The 22,340-nt window shown below is 37.8% G+C and overlaps 1 protein-coding gene across 2 annotated transcripts in view; it reads left to right on the top strand.

Moving 5' to 3' along the window:
- Nucleotides 1–9,913: 9,913 nt before the first annotated feature.
- The window catches only part of LOC131078616 (putative tRNA pseudouridine synthase), a 240,509-nt gene continuing 228,082 nt past the window's right edge, over nucleotides 9,914–22,340 (top strand). For both annotated transcript variants that reach the window (XM_058016358.2, XM_058016360.2), the window contains exon 1: nucleotides 9,914–10,410. In XM_058016358.2, the coding sequence (XP_057872341.2) occupies nucleotides 10,125–10,410 (286 nt within the window). In that variant the 5' untranslated portion in view covers nucleotides 9,914–10,124. The remainder of the gene's footprint in view (nucleotides 10,411–22,340) is intronic.

Raw genomic sequence — 22,340 nt, 5'->3', positions numbered from 1 at the left:
AGAGAGCTTAAAGTTAAAAAGAAGGAAGAAACTAGAGATCAATCAGTCTTACCTGAACCTACGAGCAATAATTTTGTGGCTGCTTTTCAAACTTCTTCTCCTCACACCTCTAATTCTGAAGAATTTGATTCTTTGTCTTATGAAAAACCACCTTTTCTTTCTGAAATGGCTAATCATTATGGTCGTGGTTTTCATATTTTGGCTAAGAGTGGCTATAGTGGAAATGGTTGTGGCGCAAATGAACAAGGAATTAAAGTTCCTTTAGAACATAACATGCATGAATATTCATTTGGAATTGGATATAATCTTTCTAAGCCCACCAAAGCATCTAAAAGACCATCTCTCAGTGTGAATGCTATATTTAGTAGTGATGATGATCTCACTTCAACTAAATCATCTTCTACTTCTATCAACTCTCATTCCCCTCATAAGGAAATCTTGGCGATGAACAAATCTCTTTATGACTCCCTTCAAATTTCTAAATCCACTTATGAATCTTTATCTCCTATTCATCATAAAGTCCTTTCCTCTAGGGATAAGGCTCTAATAAATTACACTCATCCCTCTTCTAAGATTTCTTGTGACTTTTCTTCTTCAATTTTTATCACTTTATACATGTTTTTGATCTCACTTATAGTTGAGCATTTAGCATGTCATATTCAAATACCTCATTTAGTCTATCATGTCTTTAAATAACATTAATGGCTATTATGTTGCTCATCATTATGTGACATTGGTAGCTCATTTACTGGGGGCTCATTGTCATTCATGATGGTACAATTTCAAGTGCAATCATATTTTTGAAGCAACATAATAGCCTAATTTTTCTATGTTATCTCTTGTTTCTATGGGGACAAGAGTGATTTCATACATCTCTTCCTTTTATGGTTAAAATTTCCCTTTGGGGTAATAATGTGGAAATATTGATCATCTTTTCTTTAGAATTTTCTTTTCCTAGATATGGGAGAAGATGTGTATTCTCTTTCTTATCCTACCCACTTCTTGTGAGGAGCATTTTACATACACTAATGTCTTGCTTGCATGAACTCATGTGAGTATGTAGTACATTTTGCTTATGTCTAAATCTCTCCCTAGAAGATTGTGTAAGTCCTTCTCATTGTCCTTATCCTTGGGAGGCAATGATCTTTCCTTATTTTTTTTCTAAGGATCCACTTTTTCCTATTTCGTGGATGGTGTGAACTTTATTACTTGATGTTATTCCTTGTATGCATTTGTTGTTGTTTGTTCAAGGATTCTCTCTTACAAGAGGTGTAAGTCCTTGACTACAACCTCTTTTGCACTTGGTAAAATACATCCATAATGAATTCACTCTCCCAATTGGGTTAAAAAGAGCGTCATCCTTCATTAAGAATCACTTTCACCTCGCAAAAGAAGGAAGTATTGCATTCTTATTCTCTTCTTTGTCTTATTCTAGAAGATGTTATATTTTTCCTCTCGGGGATAGGTATCTTTTGTACAAAGATCTCTTCTCCTCTAAGGATCTCCTTTACACATACTACAAGATATCCCTTTTCAACTATCTTATCCGTGCTTAAAGAGTGCAAAACTCTCTTGCTTGGATCTATGACATTGTTGCATTTTTGGGGTATCTTCTTTTGTGATGAAGGTAGGTATCCTTGTTCTACTTTGCTTATGACATAAACATTACACTTTTTGAGCAATGGGTCATTCTCGGAACCAGAGCACAGACTCTTAGAGCGAAATGTCTCCATTTTTTCTTTTATACAAGGTGATTATTCTCGGAACTAGAGCATAGACTCTTAGAGCGAGATGTCACGCTTTTGTACTATACATATACAGGTTGTAGCATACTCGGGCATAGACTCCTATGAGGTGCTTCTAACATCCCTTACACACACATGCACGAGGTTGAGTGGAACTAGCGGCATAAGGCTAGACTTTCTTACTCTCCTCCCTTACATGGATCACCTAGACAGACTCTAGGGGCTAGTTTTCCATGTCCTTTTCCCATGGATCACCTAGACAAGATCTAGGGGCGAGAAGTCCATGTTTTCTCTCTCACTATTCTTCTCATGGATCACCAATGTGTGTATTCATGCTTTTCCTTTCTTTTCTTCTCTTTGCATTTTGTTTCCATTTACATCCTTCATCTTGTGTTAGAGAACTCTCAAATCCTAACACTCTTTGTTGTGTTGGAATTGAGATTTGGTCCTCTTTCTTACCAAATGATTCTCCATTAGTTTTTGATCTCATATCAAATCTTCTTGTGAGCATTTGTCATCAATATTCTTTAACAATTCGAAGTGGTAAACATGATACCCTGTTTCAACTCACTAAAATTAGCAAGCCGAAACAGGAGGGGGCATATAGCTACCCTCGAATTTTCATCACCTTCCATAGTAAGCATTAGGTGATTTTGTGATCTAACATGTGTTTTGTAGGGTGCGGTTCCTAACTATGTACTGCAGATACCGCTGGGGGCTTCGTTTGATAGACTTATGGATATATCCTTTTTCAAATAATGTTTACTTTTCTGTACTTTAGCTTGCATATGCACGTAGTGTTCATATGACCACTAAAGTGGGGGCTAAATGTAGCGTCGTAAATTGTACGCACTTGCTAGGGTGGTACAATTTCACACCTAGTTTAGCACCCGCCTTGGCACATTTTGCATTTTGCATTGCATTTTCCCTTTAGCACTTAATTAATTAAATTAATTAGGTCTAAGGTTCTATTTTATCATCTCCCATATCATAAAGTTGGGCCCTTTTCATTAAAGTGTGCCCCTTTCATTTTATTCCTCTAATACATCATTTAATCAAAAACCCTAATTAGGTCCTATTTTGAACTTGGGGGCTTGATTTCGGGGGTCAAAACATCTCGAAATCACCTGTAACTTCGGGATTCGCTCTAAAATCATCATATCCGACGGCCCTGAAAATTTGGTGAAAAGTTGTTGGGACCATGGCGCCCGGCGTACACATGGTCCCGGACATTTTTCCCGAAATTTCAGGAGCGCAATCCAATCATAAAATAAAGCTTAACCCCAAGAAATTGGCGGGAGATTCAATCTCTAGGTCGGCCAAAAGTTGAAATTAAGACCTAGGGTTTCGTATATAAGAGCTCTCTTTCTTCATTTGAAAGGACCCGATTTTTGGTTTCAAGGACCTTCTATGCAGCGAAAGAGCAGATCTTTGAAGACTTCAACAACATTCAACATCCATCCATCAAGCATCTATCAATTTCATTCATCCATTTAGGGCTTTTAAGGCATTGAAGAACAATAAGGGATCACCGACTGAAGATTGGCTTGTACCCCTCCCTTGGGGTTGGGTATGATTTCATGTTGTTTTCATGTCTTTGCATAAGCTTCATCATATCATTTGTATTCATGCTTTAGATCACTTGGCATCTTGATTTGGAGCATTTACATTATCATGTACAAGCAATTAGGGTTTACTTTCTAGGTTGCTCTAGTTTGCTTACTTGCATTTTAGGATCTTGCACACACACAAGGTCTGCACACACTACTTTTACAATACAACTTAACTATTCGTGGAGGTGGAAACCACCAAAGCGGGGGTTTGACTAAGGCAAAACCCTATATAGCCGCCCACCATACCTTTTCAGATATAAGTGCAAGTTTCGGAATTCGGACGACGTCGCAAGGTGCAGATCCGACGGAAGCGAACCGAGACAGAACAACACACCAAATTTTAGAGCAAAAGACCAGGACAGGGGCGTGGGGCGCCCTGGTCCTGCCAAGACAGGGGCGCTGGGCGCCCTAGTCCTTCTGTCAGACAACAAGTTTCAGACAGCTTTTCAGGTTGCAGAACAGCAGTTTCAGGAGCAGTTTCAGGGGCAGTATCAGGACAGTGGCGCTTGCGCCCCCGTCCCGAACATCTTCACTCAGATTTTAACTCTGGGTACGCATTTGCATTCTTATCTTGTCCTTGTGTTTCCAGCTTTCCATTGTTTAATCTTAATTCTGCAATCTTGTTATTAGTTCATACTTGCACTTTGGGATTAGGAATTGAACTTGTATCATTTTATCTTTCAATTACAACAAAGGAATAGAAATCCTAATAGGTAGCCCGTGGCTCTCTCTTCCACAAAAAGAAGTAGCCAATTGTGTGATACCTCTAGGCTCTTTCGTATTCCACAATGTGTGTCAAAAGGTAGGATTAGGACATGTTAGCCTAGTCTCGCTTTTTCCCCTACACATCTTGATTTAGGCGGACCTGGTTTAAGCTTTATTGATCTATCTTGTATATAAGGATGATTGTGATTGAGTTAAGTGGGTGAGTATGAAGTGTGGAGTGTATATGTATGATGCAAAGATAGTCAATGAGGTTCAGTAAAGAGTAGAGGAAGAGTTGTATTTGAATGATATGCAAGTTGTGTTGAGAATGTGATAGAGAGTTGAGATAAGAGTGTTGGGAGTTGAGATCAGAGTTGTGTGTGTGTGTTGATATTGGTCACTTAGTGCAAAGTTCAAGGACAACTTCATCATTAGGAGATCCATCTTTTCATATCATTTTTGTATCTAGCCCTAAGTGCAGCTAACTTTAGGTTTTGTAAGTCCTCTTTGTATCTTTCCCCATGAGCAATTAGCCTTGGTGTTCAAATATGGAGCAGTTAGCTCTATCTTTGTAATCAATTCTATTTATAGTGGATATATTTTGTGGGCAGGTGCTCATTGTGGTTTTTCCCTATTCAGGTTTTCCACGTATAAATTTTGGTGTTCTATTGTTGGATATGTCTTGTTGTGTAATTATTTATATGTTGTCATAATATTTTTTTTAAATTGATTCACCCCCCTCTTAGTCCTACCTTGGGTTCAACAATTGGTATCAGAGTGTAGTTCCTCTTGAGTAAGCTTAACCATTTGAGGTAGATCTTGTATAACGTAGGACATGCATTACAAGGTTCCTAGCTTTAATGGTAAAAAAATTCTATACTGGAAGGAGAGAACGAAGTTGCATTTGGAGATATTGCATAGTGGAATTTGGAAAATCATTCAGAATGGATATAAAAAGCCATAGGGTGGTGTAAGACTCTAGATGAGATAAAATTGGAGGAGGCTAATGGAAATTCTAGAGCTATAATTCTAAGCTATATAGGTGATTTTGTGTTTGGAAGAGTAAAAGGGTTAGAGGAAGCTAAAGCTATATGAAACAAGCTATGTTTGGCATATGAAGGAGATCTGAAGACCAAGCAGGCTAGGCTAATGAATTTGAAACAAAAATATGAGTACTTGCAAATGCTGAAAGATGAGAGTGTTGAGAACTATATTCATAGATTGACTAATCTTGTTGATGGTATTACAACTACCAGTGGAAATTTAGAAGAATGTGATGTTGTGCATAAGATCTTGCTAACTTTGCCTAATTCCTACAAGTTGTAGAGATGTGCTATACTAGAGAGCGATGATTTGAGTAAGTATTTATTGATCAGCCTATTGGTACCTAGCAGCCTATGAGATTTCATAAATACAATGGAGATCTAGATGAAGCTTAAGCAAATTTGTGAGAAGATTGTAGCAAGGCACTGAAAAATACAAAGGTAAGTTACCTCTGAAATGTTTTTCTTGTGGTAGAATTGGACATTATGCTTCTAATTACACTTACAAAGAAGATTATAAGAGATTAGATGATGATGAGAAGAAAAACAAGTTTGGAAGACACAATTTCAACAGAAAGGAGAAGAAAAGATTATGCTCTATTGAAGAACATACATTCGAAGATGAAGTTGATGATGACTCAAATGAAGAATCTTTGTTTCTGGCAATAGAGGATACAAAGAGTGCTTTGGAGAAACCAAAAGATGAGAAGATTGTTAAGACTGCATTGCATTCTAATATTGAACCAAATGCATGGATATATAGACTCTAGATGTTCAAATCATATGACTAGTGATAAATACGAGTTTATTAATCTGAAGAGGCATAATGGAGGATCAATGAAGTTTGCTAGAGAAGATGGTGCAACTATTTGAGGTATTAGAAGCGTTTCAATTGATGGTAAGCATAAGATTGGTGATGCTTATTATGTTGAAGGATTAAGACATAATTTATTAAGTGTTAGTTAGATGTGTAGAAAAGGGTATGAAGTTTTATTTAGTAGTACTAAATGTATGATAAAAAAAGAGAAAATTGGTAAAGAGTTGCAGAAGGAGTTAGAACAGTTGGAAATGTATATTATATCAATGATGGAGAGGAGAAAAAGTGTTTGCTAGTGCAACAAATTGAGATTGCTCCTACAGTTCCAATGAAGACAAGAGATCTAGAAGAAAACAAAGAGAAGGAAACAAATGAAAAAGAAGAAGATGAGGAGAATTCAAAGAAAATTCTTTCCAAGTATGTTTAGAAGCATCATTCAGAGAATCACATAATTGGAGATAAGACAAAAGGTGTTCAGACAAGAAGGAAGATTGCAGAAGCTCAAGATCAAACTAATTATTGTTTTCTATCTATGACAGAGTCGAAGACTTATGAGGAAGCAAGCAAAGATGAGAGTTGGGTAAAGACAATTGAAGAAGAACTAAGTCAGATTCAAAAGAAAAAGACACGGGAGCTAGTACCTAGACCGGTGGACAAGAATGTAATTGGAACTAAGTGGGTATTTAGAAATAAGTTGAATGAGCAAGAACAAGTGACAAGGAATAAAGCGAGACTGGTATGTAAAGGATATTCTCAAGTAGAAGGTATAGACTTTGAAGAAACTTTTGTTCCGATAGCTTGGATGGAAGCTATATGCATGTTTCTTGCATTTTCTTCTTACAAGAACTTCAAAGGTTATCAGATGGATGTCAAATCAACATTTTTGAATGGAGATCTAGAAGAAGTTTACATTGAGCGAACAAATGGATTCAAATTGACAAAAGAACTGGATATGGTATGCAGACTGAAAAAAGATTTGTATGGACTTAAACAGGCACTTAGAGCTTGGTATGCAAGTTTGGACATGTATTTACTCCAATAGAATTTCAGGAAAGGTACAATAGATAGTAATCTTTATTTCAAGATTGATGGAGATAAGTTGTTAATTGTTATAGTTTATATTGATGACATTATATTTGGAGGAGATAATAGTTTATGTAAATAATTTGCTAAAGAGATGCATAATGAATTTGAGCTGTCAATGATTGGTGAGTTGTCTTTCTTTCTTGGGTTGCAAATTAATCAATTAGAAGATGGATTTTTAATTTCTTAGAGAAAATATGTGAAGGAAATGTTGAAGAATTTTGGTTTTGATGATTGCAAACTAGTTACTACCCCTTTAACAGTTGGTTGCAAATTGAGTAAAGATGACGAGTCTCTAGAAGTTGAACAAAAGAAGTATAGATCGATGATTGGTGGATTGTTGTATTTGACTGTGTCCAGACTAGATATCATGCAGGCTACTGGTAGCTAGATTTCAGGCAAACTAGAAAGTGACACATGAGCAAGACGTGAAGAGAATTTTTAGATACTTAAAAGGTACAATAAACTTTTGGACTTTGTTACAAGAAAGGTGGAGATTTCATGTTGAAAGCCTATACTGATGCAAATTGGGCTGGAAGTGTCGATGATTGAAAGAGTACTAGTGGTGGTACATTCTTTTTAGGAGACAAATTGGTTTCTTGGTTTAGTAAGAAACAAGATTCAGTTTCCCTATCTACTGTTGAAGCAACTGAAGCTGAATATTTTGCAACAACATCATGTTGTATTCAGGTGATGTGGATGAGACAGACTCTTAAGGATATCAAGGTAACATATGATGAAGCAATTCCTATTTTTTGTGACAATACAAGTGCAATAAACATTTTGAAGAATCCTGTCATGCATTCAAGAACAAAGCATATTTCAATCACATATCATAATTTAAGGGAGAAAGTTACTGAGAAGGAAGTTTGATTGGAATACATTTCTTCAAAGGAGTAGGCTGCAAATATTTTCACCAAGGCATTGGCGAAGGATACATTTGATTTTCTTCGGGAGAAACGTGGGGTTATTGCCCCTCCTTCTAAGTAGGTGCATTATGGGGATGCATCTTTCCAGAGGGAGCTTTCATGCCTATTTCTTTTTCGTGGTTTGATGTTGTGGCTACTCTTAGGGGGAACAATGGTGTGTGCAGTGTTGTTGTGACCTTTGTCCTTGATGGCAAAGGGGGAGAGATTGAGTTGTTAGCTCTCAGATTGGGTCGTTAGTTCAAGGAGAGATTGAGTTAGAGAATGAATTGTTAAGTTCTATCAGAGATTTTAAGAGATATTGAACAATATTCTTCTTCTTTGAGTTTTGGTTGAGGTGCATGTATTATCAAGTGCTTATCCAGTGCTATCAAGTGTTGCCATCAATGAAAAGGGGGAGATTGTTGGAAGTTTGTGTTGATGTATTGCTGTGTTGTCATTGATGTCAGGCTTCTTGTTCCAGATTGGTCCGAAATGTCTATGGTGCAGAGCTATCTTGTAGAGCTATCTTGTTGCATAGTTGGTGCAATTGTTGTGTTGGTTGTTCCGGAAGTGCTTGGGTCTGAAATTTGTTGCTAGTATTAACAATTATTGATATCTCTATTGGATATAGTTTCTGTATCATGGATATGATGGTTCTGAGGTCCGAAAACATTTTTGTGTTCTTTGGGTGTTGTGGCATTGTTTGTTACTAGTTGTGGGATTCTATGTTCGACCTATCTTTAGGTCTGGATATGATTTGCAAAATCGTGGTTGTTATGTTAAGGGTCTCACTGTAGCGTGTGGAGATTCAAATTTGAGTTGTTTGCATCGGTGAGTATGTTTTGATTAGTAATTACTTATATTGTTGCGTAGCATGTGGATATACTATTGGTTAGGTTCTGGTGATTGCGGATCGGTGAATTAATCTTTGGAAGTTGTGTTTTAGTCCTCTCTTTCTCCTGGAGTGGATCGGTGTGTGTATTTTTGGCTTGAAAAGTGTATCTTGATTTAGACCAAGTTGGTTTAAGCTTTGATGATCTATTTTGCATATAAGGATGAGTGTGATTGAGTATGAGGTTCGGTAAAGAGAATAAGAAGAGTTGTGTTCGAATGATATGCAAGCTGTGTTGAGACTGTGATAGAGAGTTGAGACTGAGTGTTGGCAGTTAAGATCAGAGTTGTGTGTGTGTCGATGTTGGTCACTTGATTCAGAGTTCAGGGACAACTTCATGATGGGGAGATTCTTCTTTTCATATCATTTTTGTATCTGACCCTGAGTGCAGTTAGCTTTAGGTTTTGCAAATCCTCTTTACATCTTGCCCCATGAGCAGTTAGTCTTGGCGTGCAAGTCCAGAGTAGTTAGTTCTATCTTTGTAATCATTTCTGTTCATAGTGGATATATTTTGTGGGTAGGTGCTCATCGTGGTTTTTCCTTGTTCGGGTTTTCCACGTGTTCTATTGTTGGATATGTCTTGTTGTGTAATTGTTTATATGCTGTAGTAATTGTTTGTTTAGACTAATTCACCCCCCTCTCAATCCTGCCTCGGGTTCAACAAATATGCCTATTTTGCAACAAGGGGGTGTAGGAGACACAATGACATTACATCACACGATACACAAACTATTGTTACATTTATATCAAGTACAAAGATAACTTGAATGTGGAAAACCTAACCGCCATATTTGAAGAGGTGAGGAAAACCTAACCGCCATATTTGAAGAGGTGAGGCTAGACAAAATAACAAGTTCTCTGGGCAAGCTCAATGATAGAAAATCTCACATTTAAAAAAGTTTGAAAACTTCATAAAATTATTTCGACAACCCTTGTAACTTCTTGTTGTGTCTAACACATTGCTTTTTTGTTAGATATTTTATTAAAATCTTTCAATCTAATTTCGTTTATTGTTAAAAAACTATCTTTTTAATTTTAAAAGAGGTGTTCTATGCCCATCCATAACATACAAAAGCTTAAAACTAAAACTGTAAAATTACAACAAAATGAATTCAAATGCGAATCGAGCAATGGTAACATTTTGGAAAAAGACGGAGGAAAAACAGGATATCAATGGGAAAAAATATCACATCCAAAGGTTGTAAAGCTGTCAAACATGTACATTCATTCGTCGTAATGCAATGCAGTCGTTCTAACATTTGGGCTCAAGGGAAGGACTACTGAAAATTTGGCTGAACTCATCTTCTGCACACATACAATGACTGCTGCCAATCTTAGGCTTCAGTTTTTCTCTCTTTCTACTAAAGTTTCCGACAGTTTGAAAACCAATACATGCTTATTCTTCTCCGCCAACTTTAGCTGTAGTTTCCCCAAAATTTATTGCAGCAGAAGAAGAAGTAGTGGCAGGATAACCAGTCCCCCAGTCGACTTGAGCATCGACAAATTAGAGGCAGATGACTGCTCAGTTAATTATAGCAGATGGAAATCAGTGGCAAAAAGAAAAGTGGCAATGCGCGTTGGCTACGTAGGAACCAATTTCAAAGGCAAGTTATTCCTCCTCCTTAAGAGTTTGTCCTCGAGATATATTTTTTATCACTGATATTTTTTCACCTTTTCACTTTTTCATCATTAAGCTCCTAGAACAGATTCATGACATTTGTATATATGGGTACATGCTCAAAATTGTCCCAATAGCTGTGTCAATGCAAATTCGTTATCCACGTAGAGTGTTAGGGGTTGCTTAATTACTTTGTCGATTTCAACCTGGATAACTCTATTGTTGTTTCGGGGATTTCAATAGAAGCTTTGTGCAATTTTGGGAGATTTCAACTTGGGTTCTTCTTGTATGTATTTATTTATTTTCTGTGTAACTTAAAGGTATTTGAACCTGGGTCGTTATGTTTTGTGAATCCGTGTCATTCTTCTAACTTCAAGAGAATTTGGGCCTGGATCACATTTTTATAGTTTCAAGACTAGGCTGATTCACATCAGACGGAGTTATGGTCCACTTTATTGATGGGGGAATGCGAAGCTGGATCACACTTTATCATTTCAATACAAATTGTTGACATTTTGAGTGGAGCTATATGTAAAATTTTGCAGCTGTCCTGCAAAATAAAATAGATCTAGCAGAAAAGAAAGAAGCAAAACATGCAAGCAAAATAGAGAAGAAAATCAAAACTGAATGAATGCAATCATCTTCATTTACATTACAAAATCTGTATGAATTACAAATGATTTATAGATCACATGAGCAAAAATTATGCACAAGATGCATGAAATTTCTGCAGATCAAGAACTAATTGCATGAAACGGAAGTGGAAGATGAAGAGGGAGTTAAAAACAAGAATGAGCTCCTTAGTTAGCCTTACCATGCACAACGCATATGCACCGTCACTTGTTCGTAAAATACGGTGTAGGACTAAACGTTAAGTGCGCTAACACACCCCCTTAAGTCTAACTAAGGAAAGATATGGGTCCTGGCAACAAAGCTTGATCAGGAACCCAATTACAAAGAGGAAAGGAGAAAACCCAATTGAGAAAAACTCCTAACTATTATTCAAATTAAAGAAGAAAGCTACGAACTGCAAATGAATCCACACTGCAACAAGATTGTATCAGAGTCATAGAAACCACTGCATGAGTACCTCTAGGATACTTTGAAAACATAGTTGTACATATTTTGCATTGCTCAAATGGATGAACAGACAAGTACACGGTCTCTGAATAAAGAAACTGATCATCTGAAGACAAGAAGATATGAATCTGCAGAAATGTGCTCCAAACTGAAGAACTGCAAAGATGACCTCCGGTTGGGATGATGCCATTGTTTATCTAATGTTCAATAATGTCCCACTAGAAAGAAATTCCGGAAGCACTCAAGGATGCGACTCTGGAATCTCATGTAGTCAAGAACCTTGCTAGAAAGAATCTCTAGGAGCAAACAAAGTTGCAACATTGGAATCTCATGTAGACAGGAATTTAGAACAAAAGAATACTTTTGGCTATCAATTGGAGGAAGAGTGCATAGCAACTTTAATATTCTATTTTTATTCAGAAAACTTATTAAAAGAAACCTATACTAAATGCATTAAGCAAAACCCCCATATAAACTTTCTTAAAGTTCAATTTTTACAAAGCCCCAATTTTTCCAGATCTTTATCATGCGGTGCTTGCAAAGCATGTACATTTTTTAAAGAATTAATATAGAAAAGAAGCAAGGAGCATGCAAAAATTAGGGGAAGAATATGCATGCATTTAGAAACAGAGGTCTATGTCAGCTTCCATGGTGATGGTAATCTTCAGAAATCTGCCTGCAAATAATTGTGTTTAGCTTCTTCTTCCTCGCAACCACGCTCTGATACCATGTAAAATTTTGCAGCTATCTCTGCAAAATAAAATAGATCTAGCAGAAAAGAAAGAAGCAAAACTTGCAAGCAAAATAGAGAAGAAAATCAAAATTGAATGAATGCAATCATCTTCATTTACATTACAAAATCTATATGAATTACAAATGATTTATAGATCATAGGAGCAAAAATTATGCACAAGATGCATGAAATTTCTGCAGATCAAGAAGTAATTGCATGAAATGGAAGTGGAAGATGAAGAGGGAGTTAAAAACAAGAATGAGCTCCTTAGTTAGCCTTACATGCACAATGCATATGCACCGTCTCTTGTCCGTAAAATATGGTGCAAGACTGAACGTTAAGTGCACTAACACTATAGGCTGCTCTATTACTGTGGATGGTTTGAACCTGGAGACGCTCTTATTTTTTGAAAGATAATCTCATTACACATGACATCTGTTGGTTTTATTGTTATGCTGGATTTGGATCTGGATGCTCTTTTTTTGACAAGATGATTTTGTTACATTTCTGTTGTGTTATTGGCTGCCTTGTTAGTTTTTTTATCGCTCAGATGCTGTTCTTTTCCAACTGATGCAGCAACAGTTACTCTTAAAGTTGGGTGCAGAAATATCCAAAATTTAATGAATTCAGGTGCTATAGATGAGTGCTTTATATGGTGTTTACATTCCTAAATCGGTCAACTTTTTAATTTTTTCTTTAATTTCTAGTTTTTTTGTTTTTATTTTGAGTGCAGGAGCAGTTATTCTTCAATTTTAGTGAAGTCATAGTATGAAAAAAACGCCATAAGACTCTAGCTTTAAACTACTTTAGTTCTGATTTGTGTGCACAACTCAGCAGGTCTATCTAGTGTTGACCATGGGTGCTCTCTTTTGTATTTCAAGAAAATTCAGAATAACAAGAATATTCAGACAACATAGATGATATAATATAATTTTGGTTTCATTTTATTCATTGATTTTGTACTTTTAGCAAATTAGTTTTGCAAGTTTCTTTCTTTTTATTTTTTTGGTATTGCATGTTAACATACTTAGAAGACAACAATTTTGATCAATTCGTTGGTTAGGTATTTTTGAGTGCAGAATCTGCTTACCATGGTTTGTATTTTAACATGGAATCAAAGCACGATAACCAAAATCTTCTAGTCCACAAATGGAATGTGCTGCTACTTGTGAGAGCGAGTTGTTGGAAAACTTTAGTGCTCTTACTTTACTGATTAAAGTAATGATCTCAATTCAGTAAGGAATTCGTTAATTATACATGGTAAGCTAAAACCTGCAAGTATTGTTTAAGATGGATAATAGCAAAAACTCAAAAACCAGCGTTGTATGCATCAAAAGTCACGTTATCTTATCCAAAACTGAGTTTTAAACATCAATCTGGAATTCCTGTAGTCTCTGGAATCCAACAGATTCGAAATGAAGAGTTTTTTGCAAAATAAAATAACAAACAAATTACAAATTCTCAAAAAACTCTGAATTTAGGTACCCCGACTTGGTGGGGCCATGTTGATGTGTTGTTTAGGCACCTCTAACACAGAATAAAATACCAAAATATTTTACCCCCTCTTGAACAAAATCACCTTAGATGCTAAATATCCGATCAAGATGATTCCAAGGTTTCTAATATCAGTTCTTGATGTGTGGGTAACTCAATGGGGAATGCAATTTTGCTTTTTATACAAAGGGACTTACACAATTGTTCTAAAGACTTAATCTTATCATGAATGGAAGTAGGTTTGCCAATGGTTTCAAATAACTTATGATTTTGCAAGATGAGCTCTTGATCTACTTCTAACAAAGATTTTCAAATAAAATGCAAAAAGGAAAAGGGTTTAGAATTTCTATTCTAATCCTATTTTAAACCTAGGATGCAAGAGATAGTGAATGACTCAATGAAATTCAACTAGGCCAAGTCTTGTCATACAATGAATAACTGAACACAAGCTTAGTGCAATCTTCTAAGGCAATCAATTGATATTCAATTTCAAATTCAAATTCACAACACTAACACCATCCATTTGATCAATATCAATGTGCAAATAGGAATTGAAGTTAAGCTCAATTTATATTTTTGTTGACCACACAAGGCAAATTCACAATCAACAAATAGCTAGTGGTATGGATAAACGAATTTCATATCAATTCACTCAACAATTTCTTTCATTCAACTACAGTACTTAAAACAAATTTCTAAACTAAATTTGGAGGTAAGAGAACCACACAATGCTTCAAAATGTCATAAAAATCACCAAGTTTCAATGTTTAAATTCAATTTGGCAGCATATAAGCGACGATTCTAAAAAGCATCTCTCTTACAAATGAGAGGCAAAGGGGTTTATGCTTAGTTACCAGTTCTTGCCTAAACTGGCTGGGTCCTGGTCCTGGTCCTTGCCCAGTCCTGGTTCTAGCCTGGTTCGCCCTGGGTCCCACCCGGGTCCTGCCCAAGTGGCTGGGTTCCCTGTGGGTCCTGCGTGACAGGACCCACAGGGAACCCAGCCGACTGGGCAGGACCCGGGTGGGACCCAGGGCGAACCCAAGAGGACCCGAGTAAACCCAAGAGGACCCGGGTGAACCCAAGCCCGTGGGTTCCCAAAAACGGGGTCCACGGGTTAGAAAGCAATTAAAAACAATTAAAAAACTATTTTTTTTTTTTTTTTTTTTACATCTAAACCCTAATCTGCCCCTCTATGATGCATTTCATGCATCAAAACATGCATTCAACCTATTCTACTTGCATTTTTGATGATTTATGATATATCAATATCAGAATATTTATTGGCATTGGCAATTATGGATTTATGATTTATGATTTATCTGTTATCATTTATGTATCATTGTATGGGAAAGTTACATTGTATATTTCATATTTGTATGTTTGAACTATGAACATATATAATTTTGATGTTTGAAGTTTGAACATATATATATATGTTTAAAAAAAATTTAAAATATATATATGTACGGACGAACCCGTACCCGTACCCAAATTTTTTTTTTTTTTTTGCCGAATCCGCGAATCCGTACCCGAATCCGAACTTGAATCCGAACCGGAACCGGTAACTTAGGGTTTATGTAGAGTCTCCAACTAAAATGAATGGCCAAGATTCATTTAGAATTAAGGGACGGGATCACGCCAACATTGCCCTAATTAGGGTCTACATAAGAAAGGTGGAATCACAAAAATCGAGAAATGAGGTCCAATAGGATGACGCCTAGTCATCAAGCAAGGAATCTTCTAGAAGATTCTGACTTGCATCCCTCTCTCTAGCTGCATACTCAATGAATCTAGCCAAGATCGAGTCGAGTTCCTCCATCGTAGCATTTGGTAATCCTTCCCGTTGCAAATGGATCACATCCAAGGCATTTGAGCAAGCATCGAAAATGTTTTCCCAATTTGGCATAAGCTTCTGCAAATTGTTGATGTGGATCATGAGGGAAACCAAATCGTTTAGCTGATTCTTTCTAATAGATTCTAACTGTTTGAAGTAAATAAACTTCATTTTTTCTTTCAATTCTTCCAAGTTCAAACTGTTGGAAGTGTGGACATCTTGTCCCAATAACTCTTCAATTGATGTGAGGATCTTCGATTGTATCTCTTGGATCGATCCTTCCATCTCCACACACTTATCCTTTGCGTGATCAAACATTGACTTCTTCATGGCGAAGGAACAATACCATCCATGAAAATCATACACATTACCTTCCTGAACAACTCCCTCCTGGATCAATGTGGACATAGGAATCCGCTTAACCACTTTGAGGCAAGGAATCGTCTTCTCTTGCACTGGTTGGAACTCTTCCCATACTCCCTCCAAGTATTGCATTCTGAGTATGAGCATCGTTGTCTTATCATATGCTTGGACGAATTGGAATAGGAAATCATCCATTTGCTTTGAAATATCTTCTATCTATCTTCCAACCTCCTGGTATGTATTCCTCATCGCCTCATGATCAACAGGTGATCCATGAGCAATAGCAATAGGTGAAATGAATGTAGGATCCTCGTGCCTTAGGGGATTCAACCCTTCAATATACTCCTTGAGTCTTCTATTTTCCATCTCTAGTAATTCTTTCTTTTCTTCAACCTTGTTCAATCATGCCTCAATTGCCTTGGCAGTATCATTTAGCTCTTGAAATTCTTGCTTCTTTGTAGTAGGTCCAAGGTCAATTGTGGTAACCTGATAATCCATAGGAGTGATCACATCTCTAGTCTTGTCAACAGTTGGGACAGCCACTTGCACAATGCGTGGTCCTGAATCATCTCTGGTAATCTTAGAGAACTTCTTCACCTTCTTCTTCCCTTTACCCTTACCAATCCTGGCTAGGAAGTCATCAATATCTTCAACGGGCTGTGCCTCTATCACTTTCTTCTTTTCCATGCTGCTAACCAACCAATCGGGAATTGTAGAAAATTCCATCCCATCTTCGAGCTGTTGATCATCATCAAATCCTCTCAAGGCTGAAATAACCTCATCCTTTGCCATCTTCTTACTCAAATCCACCACATCATCACCTAAGTGGACCACAAGTTGAATGGTAGGAGATCCTGGTTGCTCTTCATTATCTTTGTGTGGTGCTGATTGTGCCGATGCATGTTCATCTTGATCATTCTTCAATAGGATTTCCCTGTCGGAACCTTGCTTAGACTCATTGTCCTTCTCTGTCATATCATTTTCCTTCACAGAGGAGGAACTCATGGTAGATTGAGTGTTAGACTTATGCTTCTTGTGCCTTGATTCTTGACTAACAATTTCCTTCCCTTTCATTTGTGATCCTCTAGGCATACCTTTTCTTCTTTTAGGAGCTTGACTCTCCTCATCAATATGTGTTCTCACATTGCTTATTGTTATTTCATCATCATTGAGGGAGGACTCCTCACTTCTCATCTTCTCATAGGTCAAGGTGGTCTTCTGTCTTCTTAGTTCATTTATTTGCTTGTCCACCCATTCTCTGGAGCAATCACTTACTTCTGTCATCAAATTACTCAAATCTACCAACTCAGGTTGTGACCAATTAGGTGATGGAATGGGCTTGTCCTTCTCCTTTGCATATTGCAGATGAATGTGATTCCCATCATCCTTCACTTGATCAGGAATCAAGAAGAAGTTACACTTCCTCATGAAGTCCATTGACATCCGAGACCACATCTTTATCCTAACTCCAAGCTCATTCGTGAGATTAGCCCAATAATCCTTGATGTCAATCTTGTGTGTAAACTTTTCTCCTTTAGCTGTTGATATTCTCTGAAATGGATCAAATCGATTCCTAACTTTATAAATTCCAAGATGAAAGAACTCTAGCTCCTCATTAACTGTCTCTGTTGCTGCTGCAGTGGGCATATCTCCATCATCTTCCCAAGCGTGATAGGAAAAGTAATTCCTTGCCTATGTTTTCCCTTTGGGATGCAATCAAACTCTGAGAGCTGCCTCACTACCTCAAGTAACACCATCTCGTCGATCGGATACCTAGGAAGCTTGTATGGTTCGGAAGTGAATCCCTGAATCCTTAGGTATGTGAAGGTAGGAAATTGAGTATACCATGATTCGTACTTCTCAACTAGTGTAAATGTTTGAGAACACCTCTGCAATGGCAGGAAATCATCTCATTGATGGCGCACTTCATATACTTGATGCGATTTTGTGTTTACTTGGCTAGAAATGACGTTTTAGCATAAACAATGATGTTGCTCCCTCTTGGATAATCACTGGTAATGTTGATTCGGCTAGGAATGGCGACTCCAATCAGCAATGATGAAGTCAATAATGTTGCAAACACTTACAATGGTGGTGCACTTAGTGTCCTAGACACCGAAATCGCACCACACCAGCTATGGCGATCCTCAATCTCCCATTGCTTTCATGAGTTGCCCTTTAAAGTCTCATGAACTCAAGTATTCCTCTATTGAGAAGAATGCCTATGCGGTTGTTAAAGCAGTCAAGAACTTCCGTTTTTACATCTTGAATTCTCATACCCTTGTGTTAGTTCCTGATACATCAGTCAAATCTATCTTAACACAACAGGAGTTTGGCACAAAAAGAGGGAATTGGATTGCTAAAATCCAAGAGTATGATTTGGAGATTAAGCCTACAAAGCTTGTTCGAGGAAGAGGACTCTATTAGCTGATGGCAGAAGGGATTCCAGAGGAGCAAGAATTGGATGATTCTGAAGATCTTCCCAAGATGCTGTATGTCAATACTACTGATGAATGGTACTCTAATATAGCATTTTTCTTGACTTATGGTGAATGTCCACAACATTTGTTATTCAAGGAAAAAAGAAGTATCAAGTTGAAAGCTGCGAACTTTGTATTATGGGATACTGGTTTGTATAAAAGAGCAATTGATGGTACTTTCCTCCGTTGTGTTGACAAAGCACAACAAACCAAATTGCTGGAATCTTTCCATGACAAGGCTTGTGGTGGACATTTTTCTGCACCAGTGACTGCTCACAAAATTTTGAGAGCTAAGTATTATTGGCCTACGCTCTTTCAAGATGCTTTTAGATGGGTGCGTAAATGTATACATTGTCAGCAGTTTGTGGGTAAACAAAATCTTGCAGCGTGCCATTGAAGCCAGTTAGTTGAAGAACCTTTCCGGCAATGGGGCATTGATTTCATTGGTGTGATCAATCCTTCTTCAAGTGTAGGTCATTCGTATGTCCTTACTGCTACAAATTATTTTACCAAGTGGGTGGAAGCAATACCAGTAAAGAACGCTACTTCTGAGATAGTGTGCAGATTACTCAAGGAGAATATTATTTCTCGATTTGGTGTTCCATTCAAAATCGTGACTGATAATGCAGCCACCTTTTCTTCCTCTGAAATTTCACAATTTTGTTTTGAATATAGTATTTTGCTAACTCATTCATCCGATTATTATCCCCAAGGTAATGGTCAGGTGGAATCAAGTAACAAAAATTTGATTACTATTATTCGCAAGCTTCTGGAAGAAAATCAAAGGTCTTGGCATAAGGCTCTTTTTGATGCTTTATGGGCGGACAAAATTACACCCAAAAGGGCTATTGGTATGTCACCATTTCAGCTTCTTTATGGGATCAATGCAGAAATACCTATTACTTTGGAACTTCCCGCTCTTAAGTTGGCTAAAGCAATTGAAGATCAAACTTTTGAGAATGCTTTAGACAAGAGGATTATGTATCTTTCTCAGCTGGAAGAACAAAGAACACAAGTGGGAGATTGGATTGCTCAGCATCAGCAACAAGTCAAAGTTCTTTTTGATAAAAAAGCAAAGCAAAGAGGATTCCAAGTTGGTGATCGTGTTTTGCTTTGGGATAAGTGAAGGGAACCAAAAGGTTTACATGGCAAATTTGATTCTCTTTGGCGAGGACCCTTCATTGTTCACCGTATTGCTGGAGAAGATAGTTTTATCTTGGCTTATCATGATGGTACACCATTTGCACTGCCTTATAATGGTCAGCATTTGAAGCATTACTTTGAATGAAGGTTCGAGGTAACTTCTTGTAAATAATGTCTTTTTCTTGTTTGATTTTTGTCTTTTGTTTGTTTGTTTTTGCATTTTTTGACTCTATGACCCAATGGATAAGAGGAAGGCACTTAGAGTTCTGGATTCTTTTCTTTCACTATCTTGAAGGATAAATGAAAGAATTCCCCAGTTAGAGCCAGTTGTTGTCCTCATTTTTGTTTTAAAAAATGGACCATTACATAAAATTTTACTCTATGGCATGCTTCCCGAGGCAGAATTTTGACCAATCCTTGGACTGGCTTAATCCTCAGTCCATCCTCGAACTACATTTCGAATTTCGTTGCATTCTGGATTCATTTGCTGTCTTTCCTTCAATTTCGGGTTTTTTCTCCCTGACTGCAGGTGGAGAATTTTCCTTGATGTCATGTCCCCACTCTAGCTCAGTCTAACAGAGACATGTGAGTCAGCTTATTATGGGGTCTTGTAGGCTGACAGGGTTGGACAGAGACCCGGTATGGTTATTCAGTGTTGGAGACTTGGTATTCTAGCAGTTATTGATCAGTTGGGAGACATTCCTTGTTTTTAGGAGTCAGTTCCTACTTTTTAGGAGGTTTGATCATGCCCAAGGTTGGGTCTCCATGAGATGCCTCTTTGGGTTCAGTTTCAGAGAGATTGGGCTTGTTTCCTAAATTTTAGGAGCATCCCTAGATTTTAGGGATGAGACTACCAGTGAATCCTTGATTTCCGACTTCAGTCACAGACAGGTGACAGGATGATTTTAGGGTTTGTAATGTCAGTTGGGCATTTTATGGCTATTTGGGTTATATTTTTAATATTTCCTAAGTTAGCGTTTAATAATTAAATAAGGCTAAGTTGTTAGCCATTTTGGAGTAATAAGGGGATTTTTGGCCTCATCTGGATGCGCACCCTATTGTGTGATAGCTCGTTGGAAAGATCTTGAAATTCTTTAAATCTTTCTCTTTGGTCTCAGGGCAATTCAGTGAGCGGATTTCTGTCTATGAGGAAAAAGGTCATTTTCTAGTAACATGACCACTTTAAAATAAGAAATTATAACATTTCCACTAGACCATGCCACTTGGAGACAATTAGGGTTCGATTTGCAATTGAGAGGGGTTATAAGGGGATAGGAGCTTCATTCTATCATCATCTTTTGCATATTTGACAACTTGTATGAATTTGCTCTGGAGAGCGATTTCTAGACTGGGACGCAAACCCCAGGATTAGGATTGGCTGGGACGTAGCCCTCAGCAATCTTTGGCACCGGACTTATAAGGCATTGTGTGTGGTGATTAAGGACAGAGGCATCAATTCTCAGTAGGGTTTCAGCGTGGCCTACCATCTTTCCAGTGGAGACGTGGTTCATTGCAGCTGGAGGAATGCCATTTGCAGCAAATACACCACGTGGTGTATAGGGTATTGCTTGTATTCACTTCCAGTGTATGTGGGGTTGGAGAACATTCTTCATCTTCCAGTTCGACTTTGAATTTGTATGAGAGCTTGGGAAATACATTGGATTCATTGTTTGGCTTTGTAATTCAGACAAATCTGCCTGGTACGATTTGCAATAATTCTGACTTTTGCTGTATACCTCATTTATTTCAGTATTGCTTCATATTTGCTGTTATCTATTCCTTCCTATGCTATTAAACAATCAAAAACACAAAAACAAACAACCCTTTCTGCACTTCTGTCTAGTTCTGTAAGAAAAACTTAAATAAACAGGAAAACAAAATTAAAAATAAAAAAATTACAGCAGGTTAACAGCAAAGATCTATCAGGGATCTTTCAGTGGTATCAGAGCCATGTATTCTGCCAGCCTGTGGGGTTAATCAGACTTTATTTCTATGCATTCGGGTAGAGCGGATATAAATAGGTATTACACACGCAGAAGAGCTCAGTACGAGCGTGAGTTTGGGATAGAACAGAATCCAGTCATGGCTGAGGAACAGGTGGGCGACAGAAGAAATCAGGATGAGGAAGAGAGAGAGATGATGAGGACTCTTATCACTACTCAGCCCAGGATCGTCCAGGCATTAGATAGGTTACAAGATACCTTGGATCGTTTGGATATGGATGGACACAGAGGTAGGCGTGGTAGGTCACCTTCAGTGGCTGGTAGTCACCGCAGCCATCAGTCCCAATCTTCAGTTGGGAGTTCCCATCATTCCAGCAGGAGGCACCGCCATCGTACACCTACTACGAATAGGCCATTGCTTCCTCAGTTCATACCAGGTGAACAACCAGCACAAGTGGAACCACCGGAGGTTGGGTTCCAGGAGTCAGTTTTAGCAGCCACAGCTGAGTGGAGAGCTCTACCCCCTGAGGTTAGGGACGTTTTCCCTCTTCCCTAGTATTGTGCACAGCGTAGAGATACAACCAGGTTCAGGGGAGATCGTGGTAATAGACCACACCAGCAGCAGCAGAATTATGATTTGAATAGAGCTACTGGGAAGATTACATTGGCCCCATATAATGGCACAGGAGACACTAGCGCACGAGCGTGGGTCCACAAGCTGGACATATATCTTTCATTGAGGCCCATGCCTGAGCGTGAGGCTATTCAGTTTGCTGTATTGCATTTAGAGGGGATTGCCTATGATTGGTGGCACCATGGATTGGTCACCCAGGATCACACCTTAGT

The sequence above is a fragment of the Cryptomeria japonica genome, chromosome 3, assembly GCF_030272615.1.
Source record: "Cryptomeria japonica chromosome 3, Sugi_1.0, whole genome shotgun sequence".
NCBI classification, from domain to species: Eukaryota; Viridiplantae; Streptophyta; class Pinopsida; order Cupressales; family Cupressaceae; genus Cryptomeria; species Cryptomeria japonica.
The sequence above is the reverse complement of the archived record's forward strand: the minus strand, read 5'-3'. Positions and strand labels throughout refer to the sequence as shown.